The sequence below is a fragment of the Echinops telfairi genome, unplaced genomic scaffold (genome assembly GCF_000313985.2).
Source record: "Echinops telfairi isolate 266 unplaced genomic scaffold, ASM31398v2 ScPeMD7_70;HRSCAF=299, whole genome shotgun sequence".
NCBI lineage: Eukaryota > Metazoa > Chordata > Mammalia > Afrosoricida > Tenrecidae > Echinops > Echinops telfairi.
The window spans coordinates 632980-656972 of NW_022103968.1; the positions used below are offsets into that span (position 1 = coordinate 632980).

At 57.2% G+C, this 23993-nt stretch overlaps 1 protein-coding gene across 1 annotated transcript in view; it reads left to right on the top strand.

Annotated features, from left to right (window-relative positions):
- Nucleotides 1–23993, top strand: part of CFAP46 (cilia and flagella associated protein 46) — a 60268-nt gene that overhangs the window by 18948 nt on the left and 17327 nt on the right. Inside the window, exons 22-40 of the mRNA XM_045291371.1 lie at nucleotides 202–309; nucleotides 777–943; nucleotides 4095–4226; nucleotides 4807–4969; nucleotides 5163–5247; nucleotides 7681–7819; nucleotides 9076–9259; nucleotides 11173–11332; nucleotides 11424–11647; nucleotides 12238–12465; nucleotides 13147–13296; nucleotides 14868–15016; nucleotides 15375–15473; nucleotides 15705–15837; nucleotides 16319–16465; nucleotides 17105–17305; nucleotides 17397–17503; nucleotides 19303–19479; nucleotides 20568–20703. Of these exons, the coding sequence (XP_045147306.1) occupies nucleotides 202–309; nucleotides 777–943; nucleotides 4095–4226; nucleotides 4807–4969; nucleotides 5163–5247; nucleotides 7681–7819; nucleotides 9076–9259; nucleotides 11173–11332; nucleotides 11424–11647; nucleotides 12238–12465; nucleotides 13147–13296; nucleotides 14868–15016; nucleotides 15375–15473; nucleotides 15705–15837; nucleotides 16319–16465; nucleotides 17105–17305; nucleotides 17397–17503; nucleotides 19303–19479; nucleotides 20568–20703 (2889 nt within the window). The remainder of the gene's footprint in view (nucleotides 1–201; nucleotides 310–776; nucleotides 944–4094; nucleotides 4227–4806; nucleotides 4970–5162; nucleotides 5248–7680; nucleotides 7820–9075; nucleotides 9260–11172; nucleotides 11333–11423; nucleotides 11648–12237; nucleotides 12466–13146; nucleotides 13297–14867; nucleotides 15017–15374; nucleotides 15474–15704; nucleotides 15838–16318; nucleotides 16466–17104; nucleotides 17306–17396; nucleotides 17504–19302; nucleotides 19480–20567; nucleotides 20704–23993) is intronic.

The following is a 23993-nucleotide window of genomic DNA, read 5'->3' on the forward strand; positions in this document are numbered from 1 at the left end:
CCAAAGCTCCTTAATTCCAGGTTGTTTGTGACATGCTGGGCCTGCCTGCGGTTCCAGGGAGAGGGAAGCAGGAGAGGACAGGGTGGGGGGTTGAGCATCTATGGGGGTTTCTTCAGGGGTACCTGGACTCAATGCTCTGTGCCCCCAGAGCACGGGTGTTCGCTGGGTGCCCCGTCAGCTCCTCGGTGCCCCTCCCCCCAGAGCGCAGACGAGCACACCAGTGCAGTGACAAAGGTGCTGGTTGCCCTAGAGATGTACTCTTGCAATGGACTGGGTCTCATGGAGTTCGCTGTGCCCCCCCTGGCTCAGGTAGGTGGCCTCTAGCCCTGATCACCCTGCCCCGGGCAGGCAGGTGCCACCAGCTATAGTCCCCAATGATAACCTTGTGCCGGCCCTTGCATGCCGGGCACTCTGGCTCCCACCTCTGCAAACCCCAGGGTGCCCTCACAGAGGGAGAGAGAGCATCTTCCTGGTGAAGCCCTGCCAGGTGATCCGCCCAGCACCCCATTACTATGCAAGCCCTCTCCTGCCTCCTTCCACTTGCTGCCCTGGACCTGAGCCATGCCCTGCTGACCAGTCAGCCAGGGCCTGCTCACCAGTGTGGGGACCCATAAGGGATCCAGTGGGCACTGGGTCAAAGATCATGCTCAGTCCAGTGGGCACGCTGAGTCCTGTCCACACCCAGCTGAGGTGCCCCTGGTAGAACCCACTTGCCAGAAATGCTGTGCTTGGGAAAGCCACACCACTGACTGCTGTCCTCCCCTCGACCCGGGAAGCTGGTGAAAATGACCTCCGAGTGCACCTGGTCGGACCCTCTGGTGGAGCTGCAGGCCCTCACACGGCTGACCTACTTTGCGCACATGGCCCGAGACCACGAGATCACCATGGCCTGCTCACAGAGAGCCCCAGAGATGGGCATTAAGTACCTGAAGACATTTCCCAAGTACGTGAAGGGCCCAGCAGTGCAGACAGGAGCTAGGATGTGGGAGAGGGCAGGGAACCAAGGACTGAGTGAGCAAACCGAGTCCCACTCCCCCTGCAAGATGCCCACAACTCACACTCGGGACAGAGAAACCAGCAGATAGAGGCAGAATCCAAGCGCTTTGGGTTAGGCCTGGACAGATAGGTGCTACTTTGATAGAAACACAAATGTTACTTTTTGATGAAAACAGCCACAAAGCTGTCTCCATAGAAGGAACTGCTGGAGTGTTTTAATATTGATTTTCAACTCAGGATTTTCTTATAGAGACTATCATGTAATCTCCCTTGAATATTTTAATACTTGTAAATGTTTTTACCTGTTTTTAAACCCTTCTCTTTTTATGACACAATGGCATCAATATGCTATCTATAATAAGTATCCATTGGGCCTCCACTCAAGCACTCCCTCAATGCAAGAACACTTTGTTCTATTAAACTGGCATTCCATGATGCTCACCTTCCCGACACGATAGCTGAAGACAAAGCAGGTGCATAAGCAAATGTGAAGAAAGATGATGGAGCCTGGCTATCAAAAGATACAGCGTCTAGGATAAGGTGACCAGACGTCCCCGCTTTTGGCAGGACAGTCCCAATTTTTAACAATTTGTCTTGCGTCCTGCAGCATTTTAAAAAAGTCCCAATTTTTAAAAGAATGCACAAGCTAGGGTATACGGTTTTTGGCTGCCATGTGACAATTTCGCCAGGATATGAGTTTTATCAATGGTGTCCCGCTGGTGTCCCACTTACCAATGTTAAAAGATGGTCACCTTAGTCTAGGATCTTAAAGACTTGAAGGTAAACAAGCGGCCATCTAGCTGAGAAGCAACAAAGCCCACATGGAAGAAGCACACCAGCTTGTGAGATCATGAGGTGTTGAAGGGATCAGGTATCGGGCATCAAAGAACAAAAAATCATATCATTATGAATGAGGGGGAGTGCGGAATGGAGACCCAAAGGTCATCTGTAGGCAAGTGGACATCCCCTTAGGGAAGGGTCGCAGAGAGAAGATGAGCCAGTCAGGGTGCAGTGTAACAATGATGAAACATACAACTTTCCTCTAGTTTCTAAATCCTTCTATGCTCGCCCCCCCCCACTATCATGATCTCAATCAGGCTTACAAATCTGGCTAGACCAGAGGATGTACACTGGTACAGGTAGAAACTGGAAGCACAGGGAATCCAGGACAGATGATCCCTTCAGGACCAGTGGTGACAGTGGCGATACTGGGAGGATATAGGGAGGGTGGGGTGGAAAGGGGGAACTGATTACAAGGATATACATATAACCTCCTTCCTGGGGGATGGACAACAGAAAAGTAGGTGATGGGAGACATCGGACAGTGTAAGATATGACAAAATAATAATTTATAAATTATCAAGGGTTCATGGGGGGGGCGGGGAGAGAGGGGGAAAAATGAGGAGCTGATGCCAAGGGCTTAAGTGGAGAGCAAATGTTTTGAGAATGATGAGGGCAACAAATGTACAAATGTGCTTTACACAATTGATGTATGTATGGATTGTGATAAGAGTTGTATGAGCCCCCAATAAAATAATAATAAAAATAAATATCACATACTCAATTCAACCTTTTGGAAGATTTGATGGAAATTTTTCTTGTATGGAATCTTCTAACGGACAACATCAACCATTTTCCTTTTTTTTTTTAGAAAACAATTTTTGAGTGTGTGAATTAGCTGAAGGTTGCAGGGCAGCTTACAGTTTCTGTTTATTTTATTTGGGGCTCTCCCGCTCTGTCACATTCACAAAGGACCTGGGCGGACCTCGTGCCATCCCTGTGTTTAAGGAGCTCTCCGGCCCCCCTTCCCAGACTCAGTTCCAGGCGTGTCCAGCATTCTTTACCAACAGGAGAAATCAAATGTATCAGCTCTTCGTCTGTCTTCCTTAGCGACTGTTCAGCTTCAGTATGCTTATGAGGCAATTGGAAACACTGTAACTTGCACTTCAAAAAGAACATCTACAAGCATTTAAATTAAGCATTGGAGTAGTTAACCTTAAATAGCAAGATGTTTTTCTTTTCTTTTTTCTTTATTATTTCTAATTTCCAAATCATCTAGATGTGCTTTTCTTTGTACATGCATGTTTGTCTTACAAAAGGAAACGGATTTTATAACAGCCTACCTGACAGCTAGTGCTGGCGAGACTGGAGTGAAAACAATGGTCTCAAACTTTTGGACAACAAATGTCATGAAAATGGATAATCTTTGTCTAACCCGTATGCTCAGCTAAAATAGGAGCAAAGAGATTTACTGGGGGGTAAAGAGAAAGAAAGAGAGCTGCTGGAGTCTGGCTGTAACTGCGTTTGGAAGACCCCACCAGTCCTGCCAGGACCTACCTCTGCCAAACAGCCACTCCTGTCATGATATGCCCCAGCCAAGCTCAGTTCCCTGGGTGCCCAGGCGAATCAACTAGGTCCCCAGGGACCTTCAAAATCCCCTGTGGTCAGTCTGACTCTTCTGACCTTGGAAAGCGTGTCCACAGGCCACTGCTGTCCTCTGGTGGCGGCCTGTGTCCCTGCACCCTGTGTGCCTTCCCGGGGCTTCATCGGGTCCGCGCATCAGTGGTCTGGGAGGAGGAGACAGGGCAGGAGAGGCTGTTTCACTGTGACGCCGCTGGTCAAGCCGGACACCCTGGCCAGCTCAAGGTCAGGCTTGAAAAGGCACTTTACGTACTGCTGTCCCCGTTCACTTTTGTGCAAATGGTTGTTGACTCCACAGCCCTAAGGGAACTCATCAAGACGCCAGATAGCAGGGGCGACGCTGCCCAAACCAAACCCTGGTCCATGTCATCAAGGGGTCCCGCTGGCTCCCAGCAGCCCCGGGGCTGGGGAGACCCACCTCGAGCTTCCCAGGCTCCGACCGTCACGGAGCACCCCGAGAGAGGCAGGCTGCTTCCAGCCAGGCCTGTTTGGGTCCGCAGCCGAGCGCTTTAACCGCTGCGCAGCCCACAGTGCGGCGACTGCTTTTTCTGTCGCGCTCTGTCAGATGGTCGGCTCTTCTGGCAGCACAGCCCCCGGACAGCCCCGGCCATGCCCGCCGTGGGTCAGAGGGGCCTGGCTCGCAGCTGGGTCACCGAGGTCCCCATCCCCTCCCGCAGGCCTGAGGCTGGCTTCGTGGCAGAGATGTTGAGCACTGCCGCCTGCATCCAGGGCCAGAGCATCATGGGGAACTTGAAGGGGCAGAAGCAACTGCGTCTGAAGGCCGCGAAGGCATTCATGGAGAGCGCCAGGTCCGCTGCTGGGGCATGTCTGATCGTGGGGTGTGTCTGATGGCGGGGAGTGGGGGTGGGGGTGGGGGATGTCCGTGCAGAGGGGGCCCTGGGAAGAGGGAGGACTCCAGCTAAGCCAGGCACCATCTGGGGCTCCAGCTCCACCATGGGCAGAACTTGGTCCGCTACACAGACCTTGGCGTGGAAATATGGGGGAGTGGGCAGCAAAGTGGGGGCAGCTGGAGGGGTGAGACATGGGGCTAGGCCTCTGTCAGCAGCCAGAGGGTGGTCCTGGAGCAGAGGGCAGGGGCTTCCAGTAGCAGAACTAGTATCCCCCACTTCCCTGGCCCTGAGCTGCCCAGCAGTGAGATGTGATTGTCCCGGATGCTTGGGAGTACCTTTCCCTTGAACTGGCCAGAACGCTGCCTCCCACTCGTGCATGACAAGCAGACAGCGTGAGGCCCAGGGATCTCTGGGCGGGGACACACCTCCAGGACAACACTGCTGGTGCCAGGGACATGGGGGCTCAGGGACAATAGGGCCACAGGAGTCATGGAGGGAGAGTCATCGCTGCCTGGTCACTGAGCAGCCGCTGCCCCAGGTTCGGGTGCCTTGCGGGGAGCAGCGCCCTGGTCATGCTGGCCGCCAGGCACTACTGGAACACCTGCCTCCCACTGCTCTCCTCACCGCTGAACCGCAAAAAGATGAAGACAGCTGTACGCAGGCTCCTCAGCTTCATCACCAAGACCGAGGCCACGAAGCAGGTGGGGCCCCGGCCCGGCCCGGCCAGCAATCCTCCGCCCAGGAGCCCCTCAGCCCTTCTTGGGCACGCTGGCTGCTGGTCAAGCAAGAGGAGGGAGGGGGCTCCCGGGGCCAGACTCCCAGAAACCTAGCCCCCCAGCTGTAGTGAGCCGCAGGATGAGGGACACAGCCGTGTCTGCTGGGACTTCTCCACAGGAGACAGACGGGACGCTGCTCCTGCACCAGTGGCCGACGTCAGACTTCCAGTGCAGCGGGATGACCGAGGGTAACTTCCTTCCAGGCATGTGGTTCTCAGGCCCTGTCCCTCTAAACCCCCTGGGAGTGATATGCATGCAGCCCAGGGCGAGGGGTGCAGGCAGACCTGTCCTGCCACCAGAACCCGAGGTAGTGCCCAGCATAGCAGAGAACCTGTGTTCGTTCCCTTGGCTGTACAAAAAGTGGGAAACACCCGAGTTAGAGCAGCAAGCCCCATTTAGAGAGACATTTATGGGAAAAGGAAGGGACACAAGGGGAGCGGTAATGACTCCTGTTAATAATGTCTGTTGACGGCGAGATTGGTGCTCCAAGCCCACCAGCCGCTGACGGGCAGCAGTTCCCACAAAGATGGCACCGTAAAGCCCCAGGGAGAAGATCTGCGCTCCCCGTAGGACCTCACGAGTCAGAACCAACTCAGTGGCCGTGGTTTGCGTGCCAGTTAATCATGGACGAGAGGACATGGGCACTGAGGGAGTTGACAAAGGCTGGGGGAGGAAGTGTGCTCGCTGCTGGTTCACATTTCATGAGATGAAGCTGGTTGAAAATACTGAGCAAATTGTATGCCTGGGTGTGACAGCTTTTTGTGTCCAACTTGGCTGGGTCAGGAGTCTCAGGGGTGTGGCAACTGTGAAGCCTCCCAATGCCCCTCCATGTGGCCTAACAAAACGCCGTCAGCTCCGTGATGGGTCTGCTTTGGACGGCCCATCAGCTGGAAGATCGGGTGGAGGGCACCCCTGACTCAGGTCACAGCTCTAAAGATCTGGAAGGGTTCCTTGCGGCCTTGCCCGTTTCCTGTACAAGCAGATGCTGTGGATTGGCTTTTTTTTTTTGGCTGGATCTGAATCCTGCATCTGGCTCCTTGACCTCTGGTTCTTGGACTTGAGCCAGCGGCTCGCCTGGCGGTCGAGGGAGCCATTGTCAGCCTGTCTGATCTGCCATCGGACCTGCCTGCCTCGGATTCATTAGCCTCTCCTATCATCAGGCTAACCGTTGACCTTGGATTCATCTACCTCTGCAGTCATCAGCTGACCTTCACCAGTCTTGGAGCTGTGCATGTCAGGAGAAGCCTCCAGCCGAACGTCTGACCCACAGACTTAAAAGTGGCATGGCTTCCCACACATCACTTCAGATCCAGGGACCTACCTCACAGAAAATGAAGTACCGCAGTGGGCCTATGCTTACGGAATTCCCTGGTCAATAATGACACGTGGCTGCAACAGTGGCTCAGGCAGAGGGACAGTTGTGAGGGTGGCACAGGACCGGGCAGTATTTCTTCTGTGCCTGGGCCACTATGGGTCAGAACCAACCCACGCTGAGTGGTGACAGCACCTAGCAACATCGTCATCCTGAAGCAACTGGCTTAACAGGACGATGGAAGGGCCTTCTGAAGACACAATCCTGGTGCCCCTAGGTGGCAACACTGCCAGTTTGGGCAACGTTCTCCATCCAGGAGGCTGTCTATGCTGTCGGCCAGCATCCAGTGTGTGGTGGGGTCTCTCCCACAGCCAGCATCCACGGGTCCAGGAACCCAAGGGTGGAGGACATGCACTATTCTGGGCAACTCACTCTCAACATTTTGCTTCCTGTCCCTGTGACCCCATGCTTTTGGAGTCTGGAGGTCATAGTTCCAAAGGAAGGGATCCTCCCACCTGGAGACAGGATGCTGGCTCTGCTTCTTTAGAGAGCCCAGCCTAACACCCCAGGGGGAACTAAAGGTTGCATACTGAGCCCCAGCCGTTGCATTGTGTGCTGGTAGGAAAGTGGGAGCTGGAGCCGTGGGAGCTGTTGCCACCCAGGTGGGAATGAAGACACCCCTTCAGCTCTCACAGCGATGGGAGTGGGGGCTGGGTTTGTACTCTGCTCCACCACCCGGGATAAGCCCCAGGCTTGAGGGTTTAAATTTCCACGTTCTATGGTTCAGCCTCCCAGGTACTTTGTCCAGATCTTCCACACAGGACAAACGGACAGCAGGTGGTGGGTGCAGTTCTCTGTGTACGTCTGTTGTGAATGCAACACACACGTGTCCTGACTGCGCCCTGGCCTGAAAGGGGGTGCATGTCCCCCTTTGGCTGCAATGTGTGCTCAAGTGCAGCTGCCCGTCTGTTCGCTGGCTGGTGTCCTGGTTCGCCTGCAGCAGCGTAAGCTTTAGGAGCTCCTGTGAACCCCAAGGGGACTACAGCACCCCTGGCCCTCAGTCATGTCAGGTACAAGGAGCCTGGCAGAGTGACGTGCAGGTCACCACAGTGTTTCCCTCAGGGGTCAGGGCCCCAACTGACCCCCTGCCGAGTGAAGGGCCTGCTACCTGGGCTCCACACTCCCAGTTGGTCCCAGCAAGGGACCTTGTCCTCAGGGCCCCCGTCATCCATCCTGCCACCGGGTCGGGCCCTGGAGGGTCAGAGGGCACTGTTGTCTAGGGCGAAGCAGGGACGCGGGCTCACACCCGGCCTTCCCTCCCCAGGGGCTGAGGACGACCTCACGCTGCGGGTGGCGCTCTACAGCCTGCTGTTCCACAGCCATGCCGACCACAGTGACTGGGAGGGGGGCCTCAAGGTGCTGGACGAGGCTGTGCAAGTGTTGCCTCGGACCCCCCACCGCCTGTGAGCACCCCGGACCCCTCCCCCAGCAACACCTTCCCTAGGGGCTCCTTTCCCAACCGCCTCCAGTTGCCCCTCTTTCTGTGCTCCTCCCTGGGTGCCCCCTCCCCCAGTGCCCCTCTGGGAATGCCTCTCCACATCTCTCCCCCAAGCAGAAGCAAGCCCCTTCTCAGCCTCTCGCTCCTTTCTCTGCTGTAGCTGGTCTCCCAGACGCACACACGTGCACACACACACACACACACACGTGCTCACAAACTCACAATCACACGTGCTCACATACACACAATCACAATCACGTGCTCACGCACATGCAAAGATATACACTCATAATCACATGTTCACATACGCTCATATACACTCAAAACCACTCTCACAAGCACATGTGCTCATCCACTCATCCACACACACCCTCATACACTCCCTCCACACACATACACATACATAGCCACACTCACACAGACACGCACCCTGGCAATCACTTGTGCCCACACACTCATGCACACACACACACACCTCTTCACAATGGCACATACAGACATAAACATGCTCACACTCACAGACACCCCCCCCCCCGCCACACACACACACAATACAGGTGCTCCAACAAACCAAACCAAACTCCTAGCAGCCAGTGGAGGCCAACTCACAGCGACCCGCAGAAGGTCCGAGACTCATTCCTCACGGGGGTAGACAGCCCTGCTGACCTTCGGGACCACAGTTCAGCGTGTGACCACGACACCATCCTCTCACACACGCTCACATGCGCTGTCATGATGCAGGCTGGGCCAGCCCTTCTCAAGTGGCGGGAGCAGAGGCCCCTGGGGAGGCTCAACCTCAGCAAACAGCCCCCTGGTTCTGATGCTGCTTCCGCGGCCACACTTGGAGAAACAGAAGTGTGAGTCAGCTCCGAGTCCTCGCTGTGCAGGCCAAAGACACGGGACGGGGAGCAGCTTCCCACTGGCGGGCACTCGCATGAAGCCCACCAGATGCTGCGGGCCAGGCTCTCTGGGGCACAAGGGAGCAGAATGCATACAGGCCCGTCTCCACAGCCGGCAGAGGCTGCTCCAGGTGTGAAGGTCTTTAACACTGCACATCCTGACACACGGGTGCGGCTCTGCCACCGCAGCCGTGTCCCTAGCAAGTTCCGAGCAGAATCACAGGCATGGGCACAGCTTGGTCTGGCCAAGCCTGGATTTCTGGCTGGTGGCATGTCCCGTCTGGCACCGATCTGAGGCCGGAGGTGTCCCTCTGTCCCTTAGCTTGATCTTCAAACGCATGGTGATTGTGAAAGCCAAGCTTGGCCAGAGCTTCACGATGGAGATGCAGAAGTTCAAAGACGAGAGTGAGGATTACTTGGCACGCATGTGGCACCGCCTGGCCCTGAACTCCAGGGACACCTCCGGGGAGCTCATCTGCTACCACAACGCCATCCAGGCCCTGCAGGTAGGCATCCCGGACCTCGAGGAAGTGAGGGGGGCAGGGGCTGCATTGTGCTGCTAAGCACAAGGTCAGTGGTTCAAACTCACCAGCTGCTCTGTGGGAGGAAGATGTGTACAGTCTTAGAAGCCCTAATGGGGTCCGTGCACTGGGATGTCCCTGTGGGGGAGCAGAGTTAATTGGTCATGGGGCCATCCTGCTGGGTAGTCACGGTGGAGACCTGGCTACCGCATGTGCCCAGAACCTGGACAGCGGCTCAGTGGGGCCTGGAGGGTCTCAGTGACTCTCAGTAGGCCTAGGGGTGGTGAGTCACCACTCCCCACTTGAGCCGCCATGGCCTGGGGGTCCCTGCACCAGCCCCTGTAACCAGTGCTGAGCCCCTGCCCAGGTGAGGTCAGGCATTGCCCAGAGAGAACCGCGAGGCCAGCTTCTGAGTGTGGAGGGAGGTCAGCCCATCTGGTCCAGAGCCTGCGACAGGGATAGCGCCGCCGGGGCTCCCTGCATGCAGGGCCCAGTCCTGCCCACCTGTCTGTCCCTGGAGTTTTTTGTGAGCTCATGGAGTTGTGTGCCTGTCACCATACACATTTTAAAACCTAGAGACCAGGCCTGCTTGCCAGCCAGCCAGCCCCCCCCCCTCCCCACATCCCACCCCAGTAGCCCACCGTCCAGGTCTGCGGCCCTGCCCTGCTGTGGTGCTTCAGGCCAGTGGCTCAATCTGTTTCACATCGCTTGCATTTGCCACAATGCTTGCCAGGGTCCTCCAGCCGGAGGGGCTGTGCGCCCCTCTTGTCAGTGGTTGTTTTCAGGACAGGGCTGCTGTCAGGGACGTGCTGTGAGGGTCCCCGAGTGCACTCACCACTTGGGGTGCTGGCTCAGAGCGCAGCTCTCCTTCTGGGCAGCTGCAGCCTGGATCCAAGGTGGCCCCACCCACAGTGCATGGAAACCCGGCCTCTGCAGCCCCCGGCACTGGTTCTTCCTCTTTGTGGTTAGAACCCCCCAACACCACCACATCCCCATGGTGGTGGTGTCTGATGGCATCTCATGGTGATGTCCTCTCAGACGGAGAAGCACCGGTCCCAACTGTCCCCATTGTCGTCCTGTTATTGCCTTGTTGGTAGTCGGTGGTCAGTGGGTTCTCAGTCACTCTGGATGCTGCCTTCTCCCTGGTCTCCCCCACTGGTCTCTCCCCTGTTGTTCTCCCCAGCCCCCCATGCCAGTGGCACCCCCTGGCCCCCCACCCAGCTCTATCGCCCAACCCTGGTTTCCCATGGGGCCGGCATGGACAGTGCCAAGGGGCCCTTGCCTGGGGCTTTGGGGACTTCCCGTGGGCCTCCTGTGCCGGTGCCTGCGCACCATAGCACAGGCACACCCGGACTTGCTCTGCGTGTTAGGCGCATCCAGGTCCCGCCAGAAGAAAGTCCTGCGCAGGAGGCTGGGCTGAGCCTGCAGACAGAGGTGAGGGCAGTTTGCAAATGACCCCACCCCTGCTCTGGTGTGAGTGGGATAGAATCTGGATGGAAAAAGGAAAGGACTTTCTGGGGGACCCGCGGGGGGCCTGACGGTCTACTGGGGGTCTGTTGGGCCAGCTGATCTACTGGGGGCCTGGCTGGGGGTCTGTCGGGCCTGGCGATCTACTGGGGGCCTGGCTGGGGGTCTGTTGGGCCTGACGATCTACTGGGGGCCTGGCTGGGGGTCTGTTGGGCCTGACGATCTACTGGGGGTCTCCTGGAGGCCTGGCTTGGGGTCTGCTGGGGGCCTAGCTGGGGGTCTCATCGGGGAGGAAGCAGGAGGGAGCACAGGGGCAACTGGCAGAGGTGAGGGGCAGGACGAGCTGGTGAGAACCGCCACCCAGGCTTCTCAGGCAGTGACGGCATCGCATTGAGGAGCTGCTGGGCCTCACGCCCCTCCTTGCTCTGCAGAAACCTGAGAGCGAGTGGCAGAAGGTGGACTACATCCTGGAGCTGGGCCAGTGGCTGTACTGCAAGCAGTGCCCACGGGAGGATGTGATCTTCCACCTCAAGTGGGCCATCGAGATCCTGCTGAACATGCAGCCCCCCCTCAGCGCCCCTGAGCCAGAAGGTGTGGGGGTCCTCACACCCCCAGCAGCTCTGGGAGAGGTGGAGGGGGGGCTCCCAGAGGTCCGGTTAATGACTGTGCCCCCTGTTTCCAGAAACACCCTCTCCTCTTGAGCGGGCACCGGAGGCGCCCAGTGCTGCTCCTGACCCCAAGAAGGAGGCAGCAGGGCTGACACCCTGGGAGAGAATCCGGGATGTCCGGCAGCTGGACGCCCTGGTCCAGGCCCACGTCCTGCTGGCCCTGGTGCTGTCGCCAAGCTCGTCACACTACCAGGACTGCTGCCTGACAGCCTACACCTTTGCCAGGTGCATCTGGCAGGTGAGGCCAGCCTCGTTCTGTGGGGAGGACCTCCTCCAGGAGTCCAGCCAGAATGGCCCTGGTAGAGCCTCCTTGAGAGCCCAGCTACCCCATACAGAGAGCCAAGCGCATCCAGACCCCTGGAGGCCTGCAGGGTGGGACACATGTCCCTCTCCTGATATGAATGTTGTCTTCTGCCTGCCCCTCCCTCCAGCACCAATGAAACAGACTGCAGGACCCACCCTTGAGCCCTCACCAGCCCCTAGCCCCTCCGGCTCTTGATCCCCGACCAACTCCTAGCCCCTCCACGACCCATCACCAGCCCCTAGCCCCTCCAGCTCTTGACCCCCGGCCAACCCCTAGCCCCTCCGGCTCTTGACCCCTCTTGCAGGGGGCCCTCTTGAATGTCTGTGGCCCACTCTAAGCTGACTGTTCCCTGAAACTCTTCCCCCACCATGAGCTGGGTGTTACTGCCTCAGACAGCTGTACAGATGGACGCATGATATGTGGCCATGAGCGTGACAGAGTCGCAGATGCCCTGTGGCCCCAGAACCTCCAACTGACCATGGCCATAGGGCGCTGGACTGTGCCTGCCTCTTTCTGCCTTCCAGGTTTCTCTGTCCACAGCAGGCAACTTGAGTCCAGAAAATAAAGCTCAGGCCACAAGTGGATCCCCTTTGTTACTGACAAAGGAGAAGAAGGAGAAAGGCAAGGAGAAGGAGGAGAAGGAGGAGAAGGAGAAGGAGAAGAAAGGCAAAGAGAAGAAGGAGGAGGAGAAGAAAGGCAAGGAGAAGGAGGAGAAAGGCAAGGAGAAGGAGAAGAACAAGGAGTCTAAGCAGGTACCGCAGGGGCGGGTGAGTGTGTGAGCATGTGCGTGGGTGCGTGTGAGTGTGCGTGTGAGCATGCGTGTATGTGTGTATGCTGTTGGGCCCTTGTCACCAGCAGCAGGATGGGGTGGGGCGGAGGCTACCGCTGACACAGGTCCTCTCATGTCCAATAGCGTGGCCCCTGGAGCAGGGACTGCCCAGGTAAGGCCATCTCTGGGTGGGAGGTGGACCCACGGGAAGCTCCGCTGGGTGATCAGAGCTGCTGGGCTTGCTGTCTCGGCTCACGGAGCTCAGAGCCCACACGGTGCTCAGGCCAGCACCCAGGGCTCTCCCGGGAAGTCCTGCTCACCCACCTCCCCATCTGCACGGAGCAACATGTGGGGGATCGGGGCCATGAGCCTGGCTTGCAAAGCAGCTGCGTGCCAGCAGGGCTCCGGCAGACTGGATGCTGGGCATCGTGTGTGAAGAGGGGCATCAGGCCTCCAGGCAGTGAAAGCAAAACCCAGAGGGGCTTCCCCAGGCCAGGGTGGGCGACCATGATGGGGCCGGAGCTCTGGGGTTGCAACCCCACAGCGCCCCAAGAGTGCGGCTCCCTGAGGCGCATGCCACTCACCTGGCCTGGGCCAGGGGCTGACCAGTAGACAAACACGCTCTCTCCACTTGTTAAGGTCAGTTCTGCTCTTGCCTTCACAGCCTCAAACCCCTGTCCCCATCCGAAGACCAGAGGACTTGCCTGCCAGCATAGGGGAGTGGGCGTCCTATTCCTGTCCTGAAGAGGTCATCTCGATATTTAAACAGGACACGGGCCACTTCACTGTCAACCCATCGACCATCCAGAAGCCCGTGAGTGGCCCGTGGTGACACAGTCAGTGTGGCGGCGGTGCCCCAACTCAACCACATGAAAGGCATCCCAGGGGTGCCTGCGTCACCTCAGAGGGAGCACCCCCATCTCCACCCAGGCCAGGCCCTGAGCTCCAGCAGACTCACAGGCCCCCACCCTCCCACAACCACTCTCCTTCCTCAGCCAGCCCCTGAGGAACACACTGTCATGTCTCAGGGGGGCCCAAGCCTGACACCTGGTCCTGCGCTTCCCCTTCCTGTGGCCCCATCACCACCACATCACCACACGGCAGTGGCTTATGCAGCACGCATACCCCTGGCCAGATGCCCTGGAGGGCACATGTCTGAGGCCAAGTCCCACGCTCTCCCAGGGCTCTGGACACGGGGTTCGGGAGTGCCTGCTCTCACTGTGGCCTCAACTGCCTTCTTCCGATCGCATCCCCTCTTCCTCCCTCTGATGAGGGCATTCGTGGTTGGCTCGAGGGCCCAACGGGAATCCGGGGCCATCGCCCCGTCCTGCGAAGCTCAGAGCAACCACCCTGCCGGGCTGGTCTCTTCTTCCCGCTCAGGTTGTGGAGAGTAGGGTCATTATTCAGCCAGGTGCATCCCGCCGGCGGTGGAGCCCAGGGGAACCCTTGTCTGATGACTGTGAGGTGGGGCACCTTTGCAGATGCTCACTGCTTGCCCCTTGGACGTTCTCGTCTGCGTTGTACCCGCCCAACCCCCTTACCCGTGTGGTCGTAGCCTTCTGTCTTTTCCATCGAGAAGAATGAATTCTTCACATTTGCTGGCAAGACCCTCCCACAAGTCTCTGCACAGCAGATCACCTGCCTCCGCTTGGCACCTGCCCTCTCAGGGATCGTGTCCCATGAGTAGCGACTCTTCATTTTAATGTAGTCCAAGTCATGGACCTTTGCCCTGTGGTGGGCTTCCTTGTGTGTTGTGCTGAAAGGAGTTTCTTCCCTGACACACTTTCTCATGTTATTTCCCCCAGAGCTCCATAGTTTTGCCCCTCAGGCTTAGAGCCACAATCTGCCTGCAGTTGCTTTGCACGCTTTCAGATGAGGAGCTCTGACCACCCTGCCTCCGTTCCTCGGCAGTGCCCTGGGCGTCACGGGTCAGGTGTCTGCGTCTCTGTCCTGACACCAACATCTCATCGTTACTGGTGCTTTTTAATCCTGAGGGGTGGGGGTGGGCTGGGGGAAGCCCTACCCCAGTAGTTGCTCGTTTAGAAGCTCTGGTCTGTTCTCAGCATTCCCCGCCGTGTTTCTGTGAGTATATGAGAATCGGCTGCCAGGGTCCAGTGAAACCCCAAAACAAGCACCCCAGCAGAGACCCGGGCGGCGTCCCATCCACACATGGGCTGGACCTCCACTCGGCAGCTCTCCTGTACCGTCCCTGGGAGGTGGATACGCTCTCTGTGGAGCCCCCCAGGCACACTGGGTGCTGGCCCCATGCTGGGTAGGCCCCGTGAGGGAGGGGCAAGTTCTTTGCACAAAGACCCTACGAGCTAGTAGGTCACAGGCCCGCCTCACCTCTGACCATGTGCATGCGTTCGCTGCGTGTTTTTGTAGACGTGCACTCTGTATTACCTGGACCACCTGGCCAGAGCCCTGAGGGCGATGTCCCTGCACGCGCTCCTGGTCCCTGTGCTCCAGTTGGGCATAGTCATCGCGCACGTCGTGGTGGAGAGCCCGAGCCTGGCCAACCTCTACCACCTCAGGTCGGTGCCACTGCCCGCTGTGGGGACACCAGAAGGCAGGGAGAATGTCCTCTGAGCAGTATAAAAACATACCATGTGGTGGACTAAATATGCAAATAATAAAGTCTCTGGCATTGAGAAAGTAGCCTGCATGGCAAAGTGGTTATGCACTGGGCCGGTCACCACAAGGTCAGCAGTTCGAAGCGGCTCGGCAGAGAAAGACGGCTCAGAGAGTTACAGCCCTGGAGACCCACTGGGCAGTTCCATCGTGTCCTGAAGGGGGGCCACGAGTCCGCATCGGCTCGATGGCACAGTGGGTTTGGTTTTCGGGGCCCCTACACAGAACCCTCCCTCCCTCCATGCCGGCTCTTCCCCACAGACTGGCTCAGCTGTGCTCCGACCTGCAGCTGAGAGAAGCCGCATTGCTTCACGAGGAAGTGGTGGGGCAGGTGTACGTGACAGAGCTGGAGCAGGCTAGGTGCGTCTCCCGAAACACAGCTTGGGTTCCACGGTGTCGCCTGGCCTCTTGGTCCCACAAAGGGCACAGCCTAAAGTTCTCCTGGCAAGACAAGTCCGTAGAACGGGGTACTTGTTCTCTTGGTCCACACTCCCTGGACACTGGCCTCTCGACAGTGTACTTGGTTCCTTTATTCTTGTGACGCTCTCAGTGTTATGTCTGGCTGGCCATGGTCTGTTTTTCTTGAATTAGCTGCAGGAGAGAGATTGCTTTGAAGAAGGAGAAGAGCAAGGAGCCCCTGTTGGAAGAGAGTCTACACCTGCTGACGGCGCCCAACTCCCTGGAGCTGCTCCGCGAGCACAGGGCCATGGCAGCCCAAGACAAGGCGAGGGAGCGGCCGTCTGTCCTGGGGTAGTGCGCCCACAAGCTTGGGTGGAGGAGATACCTGAGAAGTGTGGATAAGCCCCCTGCTTCCCAGGAGGATGAGAGCAGTGTGCCCTCCCCTGTGGGGTGGCAGCAGGACCTGGACAGTGTGTGTCCAGAATGGAAGGGCAGGAGCACAGCCCAGCGGAGCCCCACCTGTCGGAGAGCGGCCCGTGGTCTCCACAGGCTCACCTGTACACTGGAGACCACCGGAGCCGGACCATGCTTTGTCAGTTGGAAAGGAGCCCCCGGGTGGGAGCCGATGGCTGGCTGTGGCCTGAGTCAGCTCCGCGTCCAGTGCAAGGGCCCCAGAGCCCCCGGGACAAAGCTGAGGACGGGCTTGTTGGGTGGGTGGCAGCGGGTGAGGACGGAGCGGGCCCTGGGGCACAGTGTGGCAGGAGGCTTGAGTGCAGATCAGCTTCTGCTGTCTGTGTGGCTTTCAGATTCTGAAGGTGAGCGAGGAGGCTGGGAAGGGCCTGGACGGGGCGTCCTTCCCCCTCCTGTGGACCCTCAAGGCCGAAGTGCTTTTGGAGATGGACCTGTACCAGCCCGCACGGCTGCTGCTCTCTGAGGCGCGCCTGGCCTTCCAGGTGGGGAGGCCCCCGGGCCCTGCAGTGGCAGGGCTGCCCACTGGGGGCACTCTGGGGCAGCCTGGAGGGGTCTGCACCACAGCACCCAGGACTTCTCCAAATGTCACTGTCGCAGCCCCCCAAGGGCGCAGGCAGCACCAGGCAGCCGGGTTTGCTCTGGGTGGATGAGGAGTCCTGGGCCGCTGCCACTGTGCTCGTCCGAGAACTCCTGTTATCAACCGCGTGTGCGCGAGCTGATGTGTGTGTTTCATGTCTGCCTGCATGTGCAGAGATGCGTGTGTACATGTGTCTATGTATGTGCACACGTGTGTATATGTGTGTGAATGCATAGCTGTCTGTACATGGTTATGTGTGTGTACTTGTGTATGGGCATGCTTGTATGCGTGTATGTGAGTGCATGTATACATGTGTATTGTGACTGTATACATATGTATGTGCTGTGCTCTGTGCATGTACATTGGTGTTTTGTGTGTTGTGAAGGTGTGTGTGTATGCACGTGTTGTGGGTGTGCAGACGTATATGTGCACACGTGTGGTAGGAGTGTGTGTGTGTGTGTGTGTGTGTGTGTGCACGTGCTGCGGGTGGGCATCTCTGTGTGCACGCACGTGGCGGGAGCCCCTCTCTCTGGACCTTTCGTAGGAGCTCGAAGAGCCCTGTGCGGAATCAAGATGCCTGCAGCTCCTGGCCGAGCTGGCCAACCGGGAGATGAACCACAAGCAGGCCGAGCGGCTGACTGAGCGGGCCCAGCAGCTGGGTGGCAACGAGGACTTCTGGTACCAATCCACCCTGACACTGGCCGAGACGACCCTGTCCTCAGAAAACCAGGACAGACACTTGGTGGTGAGGAGCAGCCTGGGAGGTGGGCCATCTGTCACCGCAGGCTGAAAGCAGCCTGGGGCGCGTCCCCGTGTTGACAACCAGCTCCCCACAGGTGTGCCACCTGTTCCAGACACTCGCCAGCACTTTCTCGGCCCTCAAGAAGGAACGGCCCAATAGGGCCCCCCTGCTGGACTTCTTCATCACCGACCTCGAGGCCAGGTAGCTGGCGGGAGGACATGGGTATGAAGCGGGGCTTTGTCCACAGGCGTCTCAGGCCCCATTTCAACTGTGGGGGTTCCCAGACTCAGACAGCAGGGGCCCAATGACCCTGCCTGAGAAACTCCAATGGTCCTCGGCACCTTGTCACCGCTTGGCTCTGCTGTGGGCAGCGAGTGGCAGATGGTGAGGCCTCCTCCCGGGGTGTCCAGAGGCTGAACACCACTCGCTCCCTAATGCCCGAGAATGCTTCTGAGTTGTCAGCCCCACGCGGGACATCACCAGTCCCCTTGCAGGGACAGATAGTGGCCGCTTGCGGGGCCTGTGCTGGGCCCTGGGGTATGTGATGTCCTCCCACTGCAGGTGGCGTGGTGCTGCCCAAATGGTCAGATATGGAGAGTCCATCAGGACCCCCATCCTTCTCTCTCTGCCTCCGACACTGTTACCCCTTATGCTCCCCCTCCCTCCCACCCATTTGCCTCCGAGCCTGTGGGGTCGGGGCATGGTTGGATTTTGGGGACATGCATGTCTGGGGCAGGGTCGGGCAGCACTCCCTGTTTCCTGGCCTCGCCCCTGACGACGGTGCCTGGACAGGCCCCAGTGTCTTGCCCGCTGCCTGCGGCTCCTTTCCGGGGACTTGTTTGTGGGTTCAGGATGCACCGTCTGTTGGTCCACGATATCTTCTCTCACGGCGTTGGACAGGCCCTTTCCCTGCCATGTCCCCCCAACTGTAGGTTTTTGGTTTTTTATTTCATTTTACTGGGGGCTCTTACGGCTCTTATAACAATCAAGACATCAATTATATCTAGCACATTTGTACATATGTTCCCATCATCATTTTCTAAACATTTGCTTCCTACTTGAGCCCTTGGTATCAGCTCCTCTTTTTTCCCCTCCCTTCCCCACCCTCCCACGCTGGTGACCCCTTGATAATTTATAAATTATTATTATTTTCATATCTTATACCGTCCACAGTCTCCCTTCACCCACATTTCAGCTGTTCGTCCCCCTTGGTGGGGGTGTGTGTTATACATCAATCATTGAGATCGGTTCCCCCTTTCTCCCCTTCCTCTCCCCACATTCCCCCTACCCACATGGTATTGCTACTCCCATTACTGTTCCCGAGGGCTTCATCTGTCCTGATTCCATGTGTCAAGAGCTCTTATGTGTGCCAGTGTGCCTGCTCCGGTCTAGCAGAGTTGTAAGGCACAGCTGGGATCATGATAGTGGGGGAGGGGGGAGCATTAAAGAGCTAGACTAGGAATGTTGTGTGTTTCATCGGTGCTCGACTACACCCTGGCTTGCTCGTCCCTTCCTTGTGACCCTTCTGTGGGGGGATGTCCAGTTGTCTGCAGATGGACTTTGGGCCTGCACTCTGACCCTCCTCAATTGCATTAACCCCTGACCATAGTTGATGGGTGCCCTCTCTTCTCAGATCTAACTGGTCTGCTCGGAACCAGGTGTCCATTTATTGATCGAAGCAGATGAGGCTTCTTGGTTTAGTTTGTCTTTCTCTTTGGCTCCTCCCTCCATGGATGCTGCCCATGCTCATGGGAAGGAGCATGCGCCCTGTCCTGCTTCCTCTCCAGTGTTCTAGCCCAGTGACCCCAGCTGGCTGTGCCCCACCCAGGGAGCTGGGGTTTCGCCTGCCATCTAGAGCGGTGGGCACTGCTTAGTGCCAACTCCTCTGCCCAGAGGCCACAGGAGTGCTGCTGGTTGAAAGGAAGGGTGTTGGCTGTCACTGCACCCAATGGACACTTGCCCAGGGGCCGGGGGCCGGGCTGACCGGCCTCTCCCTGCAGGTGCATCAGCCTGCAGCTCCAGGTGGTCCAGGAGTCCTTCTCGAGCAGCCCCTCGGTGTTCTTGGAGCTGCTGGACAAGATGGACCACAGCTTGGTGGACATTGAAAAGAAGTTCATTGGCTGTGGCCGCAGAGAACACTGTGTGGATGTGAAACTGGAGCGCGCCAAGATCAAGAGGTGAGACACGCCGCTGCTGCAGTCCACACCTGCCTGCTCAGAACCACAGGCCCGCCTTCTCCCGGGCTGCCCAGCCCAGCAGGACCACCCAGTGCAACCCTCCCCGGACACGCTGGGCTCTGCTGCTGCTCAGGGGCTCCCGCACCCCTACCACCTCAGTGTCCGGGTGTCATGGTTCCAGCACCATCTTCATACACAGAGCCACGGTGCACCCCATCTCAGCACATAGCACCCCACGCACACACACACACACACACACACACACACATCTCACGCTCAGCTCTGGTCTCAGGACGTGGCCCCCACGCACTAGCCACCTCCCCGCTGGGTCCTCAGACCTCCCCCCACCGGAGAATAACATGGAGGCTCCTGCAGGGGAAGAGCTGCTCTGACCTCTGGGCCTATGTCCAGCACAGGGAGCCCGGCCCCGGGGCTACTGTGGGGCTCCCCTGCCCCCTTAGCCCCAGAGCAGGGCAAGCAAACCCTGCCGGGAGCCCCTCCACTCCTGGGCCCACTTCCTGAGGGGCACCCCTCTTGTCCTCGGTCCACCCCCTTAGACTGGCACCAGCATGCCAAGCTCAGCAGTGGGGGGAGGGGAGGAGTCCATGGCAGGAGAGGCAGCGGCCACCTGCAGGAGTTCCAGTCTGTCCTTTTCTGTATCAACAAGCACCTGCCTCATGGGGAAACGGGTAGATGGGGAGCGCAGTCCCCTGGTGCACAGGCTTGGTGCTCACACAAGACTAGTGTCACCCTTGTGACCTGTGTTATTCCAGCTTTTAAACCTTGTCATCTTTTCAATCAGACCCTAATAAAATCAGTAGCATCATCGTGTGGTCACTGTCCCAGTACATTTACTGGGGACGGTGCTCTGACGAGCCCGCTGGTGCAGCAGTGAGGTGCCCCAAGAGGTCAGAGGTTAGAACCTGGCAGCCTCGCGGCAGGAGAACGTTCATCAGGATCATGACCCCAGAAATCCCACGGACAGTCCGACTGTCCTATAGGGTCGCCGTGAGGCGGAATCAATGGGGCCAACAACAGGGACATCGTGCTTGGACCTTCTGCCCTACACCCCTCTCTTATGTTGAAAGGTTACGTGCCCAGGCAGAGGAAGATGATGAACAGAAAACTGCAAATTACCTGGAAGTATACGACCTGACCCAGAGCGCTGTGGCGGAGGCCGAAGAGCGACTTCACAGTGTTCAGGAGCTGCTGTCCCTTCAGGACGTAAGTCTGTTTGCACCACCGCCCTGCCCCTCCCGTCAGGTGTCTCCAACCTCACTGTTGTTGGCAGGTGCCGCCAAATCAGTTCCTACTCACAGTGGTCCGAGGTCCGGCAGATGGACACACTGCCCTGTCTTCAGTGAGAGCCCGTGGGTGCAGCCCCTGTGTCCATCCATCTTGTCCAGGGCCTTCCTCCTCTTCGCTGCCCCTTTGCTTTCCAAACATGATGTCCTCCTCCTGGGGAGGGTCTCTCCGGACATGTCCAAAGCGCGTGAGACGCGGCCTCGCAGCCTCACTGCTAAGGAGCCCTGGCCACTCTTCTTTGAGACAGGGGCACTGGTCCCTTCGGCAGCGCACGGCACCCTCCCTCTCCCTGGCCAGCACTGCTTCCCCAGTCTTCCCTAGTCACATGCAGCTTCACATGGACCCGAGGTGTGGGAACACCACGGCATGGGTCAGGCTCAAGGTGACCTCCTTGCCTTCCCACACTTTAAAGAGGTCCCGGCAGCAGAGTGACCTAATGCAATGCGTCGCTTGATGTCCTGACCGCCGATTCCATGACCGTTGACTGTGGATCCAAGCAAGACAGACTCCTTCACACCTGGTCTTTCCTCCATTCACCACAGTGTCACCTGTGGGTCCAGTTGCGAGGGTTGGGTCTTCTTTACACCAAGTGGTGATCCACACGGAAGGCTGCAGCCCTTGACCTTCCTCAGCAAGTGCTCCAGTGCTCCCCACGTCCAGCCGCCAGGCTGTCACGTGCAGGAGGAGGCTTGGCCCTAAGCCTTCCTCCAGGCTTGAGACCGCATTCTTCTTTGTGGAAGCCAGCTTTCCTAATTATGTCTCTGTGCACACCACGACCTCATCAACGGGCCCCTGGTGGCACAGTGGTTGAGCACTCAGTTGATAAGCAAAAGGCTGATGGCATGAAGCCATCTGGCGCCCTGAGGGTGGAAGATGTGAGTGTGTGTGTGTGTGTGTGTGTGTGTGTGTGTGTGGCTGTGGGTGGGTGTCTGCTCCCTAAAGATTGCAGCCTAGGAGCCCTGTGGAGAAGTGTTGCTTCAGCCTGTGGGGCCCCCATGACTCGGAGTCAACCCAGTGTCACATCACCACCAAGTGTGCATCCCTTTCCTTTCTCCACCCCCCTTTCACCATGCCCTCAAGGTGCAGGGGCAGGCTTCTGCAACTCGCTTTATAAACAAGCCTGTCAGCTCCCTCCCTCTGCTGGCTGAGCTGCATCAACCTCCAAAACCACCCAGCTGGACAGAATGCAGGAAACAGACGGCTGGACCCTAGATGTTAGGCACCGATGAAGAGGGGCCCCTACGTGCTCACGTGCACTGCAGCTGCAGGGAGGGAGGCCCTGCCCCTTGATGACTCCCAGCCTGGGCAAACAGTGCCAAGAGCCCATGCAGGACAGGCCGCACGGGCCAAGCACAAGACCAGGATAGTGTTGCCAGCGAGGGAACCCCAGAGAGCGCCAGGGGCCAGAAACGTTCAGCCTGGTGCTGATCAGCACGTGCCTGAGCTGAAGACGGAACTTCCCACACAGACCATGAGCAGCAGCGCCCGGCATCCACTCAGACCTGGGCATGGCCCTGTCCCACCGGCCACTCTGGACAGCCTCATGCTCCCTGCAGCGCCCTAGCCTGAGAGGTGCACTGCAGTCAGGAGAACAGTTGGCCGTAGGCGAGCGCTGCTCCAGACCTACGAAGCATTCTCAGAAGGAAGAGCGCCTTTGCAGGCCATGCTCAGGAATAGTTACAGGGGCACGAAAAGGCTCAGCCTGAGAAGGCAACACGCAGCGTATGGAAACCCGTTACGCATCCCCGTCAATCATCTCCCCCACCTCCCCACTGAGGGGAGAGCAACCCACCATTGAAGTTAGCTCGGAACTGGAGTCAGGGTGCGGGGTGGGCGATGGACTCATTCGCATGGGGGCTTTACGCTACAATGTGGAGAATGAAGTAGAGAGTCCGAAGGAAGTGGTATCGTTTGTAGGTAGGTGTGGTGAAATTCTAAATAAAAATTTAACAAGTTAGATCCAACAACATATAAAAAGGATAATATGTATTATGATAACCAAATTGAGTCTGTCACAGTAATATCTAACAATTTAGTTAACTATATTTTTGGAGGGGGGAACCTAAGATATAAAAATAGCATCTCAGTAGATGTGGAAATAGCACTTGACATTCCCAATTTTTAAAAATCAAACTCTAGGGAGCTAGTCATAGAGCAGGACTCCTTCGAGCTGGTAAAGGACATTTAAGGGAAAATGAGAGCCAGCGTCAAACCAAGTGGTGGCCAACTGAACCTTTCCCCTCAGATTGGGGGTAAGGCACACTTGGCACTGCTGCCGGCTGTCATTGTCCTGGCCGGGGCGGGGGCGGGGGCGGGGGAGGGTCCTAGCCTCGGCCTGCAAGCAAGCGGGGAAAATGACAAGCATCCGGATTCGGAAGGAAGGAATACACTCGCCTTTGCTCCCAGACGGTGTGATCCTCTGTGCAGCCTCCTGGGACCCGCCAAACACATGAGAGAGATTGACGCATGAGCGCAGTAAGGCTGCAGGAGACAAGAGCAGTACATGCATAGCAATCATATTGTTACATACGGGAACAAGTAACCAAAACAGTGACATCTGCAGTCTCTTGAAAATACAAAACTTGATGAAATGTGAAAACTTGTACCCTGAAAGCTCTACAACATTACAGAGAGAAATCAAAGATGCCCAAACTCGATGGACTAGCACGGCATGCCCATGGATCAGAAGCCTTAGACTTGTTAAGATGTCAGCTCACCCTAAATTTTCTGTAGGCCCAGGACAATCTTACTGAGATGACAGCATATGTTTTTATAGATCAACAAAGTGATTTTAGAGTAATATGAAAATACAAAGGACCTCAAAGAATCCACACAACTTAAAAGGGGTGGGGGAACGGAGGTGGAGGTCTAGTACTGCCTAATTTTAAGACTTATTAGAAACTGTAGGAACCAAGAAAGGGCCGTGTGAAAGTGGAACAGTGTCGGTGGGACAGAAGGGAAAATCCAGAAAGAGACAAACAACGAACAAACAGCTGATTTTCAATAAAGACACCATTGAAGGATAAGAACTGAACTTCAAAGGGATCAGTTATCAGGCATCAAAGAACAAAAAATCATATCATTGTTTGCTCACCTCCATGATACGATCGCTGAAGAAAAATGGGTGCATAAGCAAATGTGGTGAAGAAAGCTGATGGTGCCCAGCTATCAAAAGATATAGCATCTGGGGTCTGAAAGGCTTGAAGGTA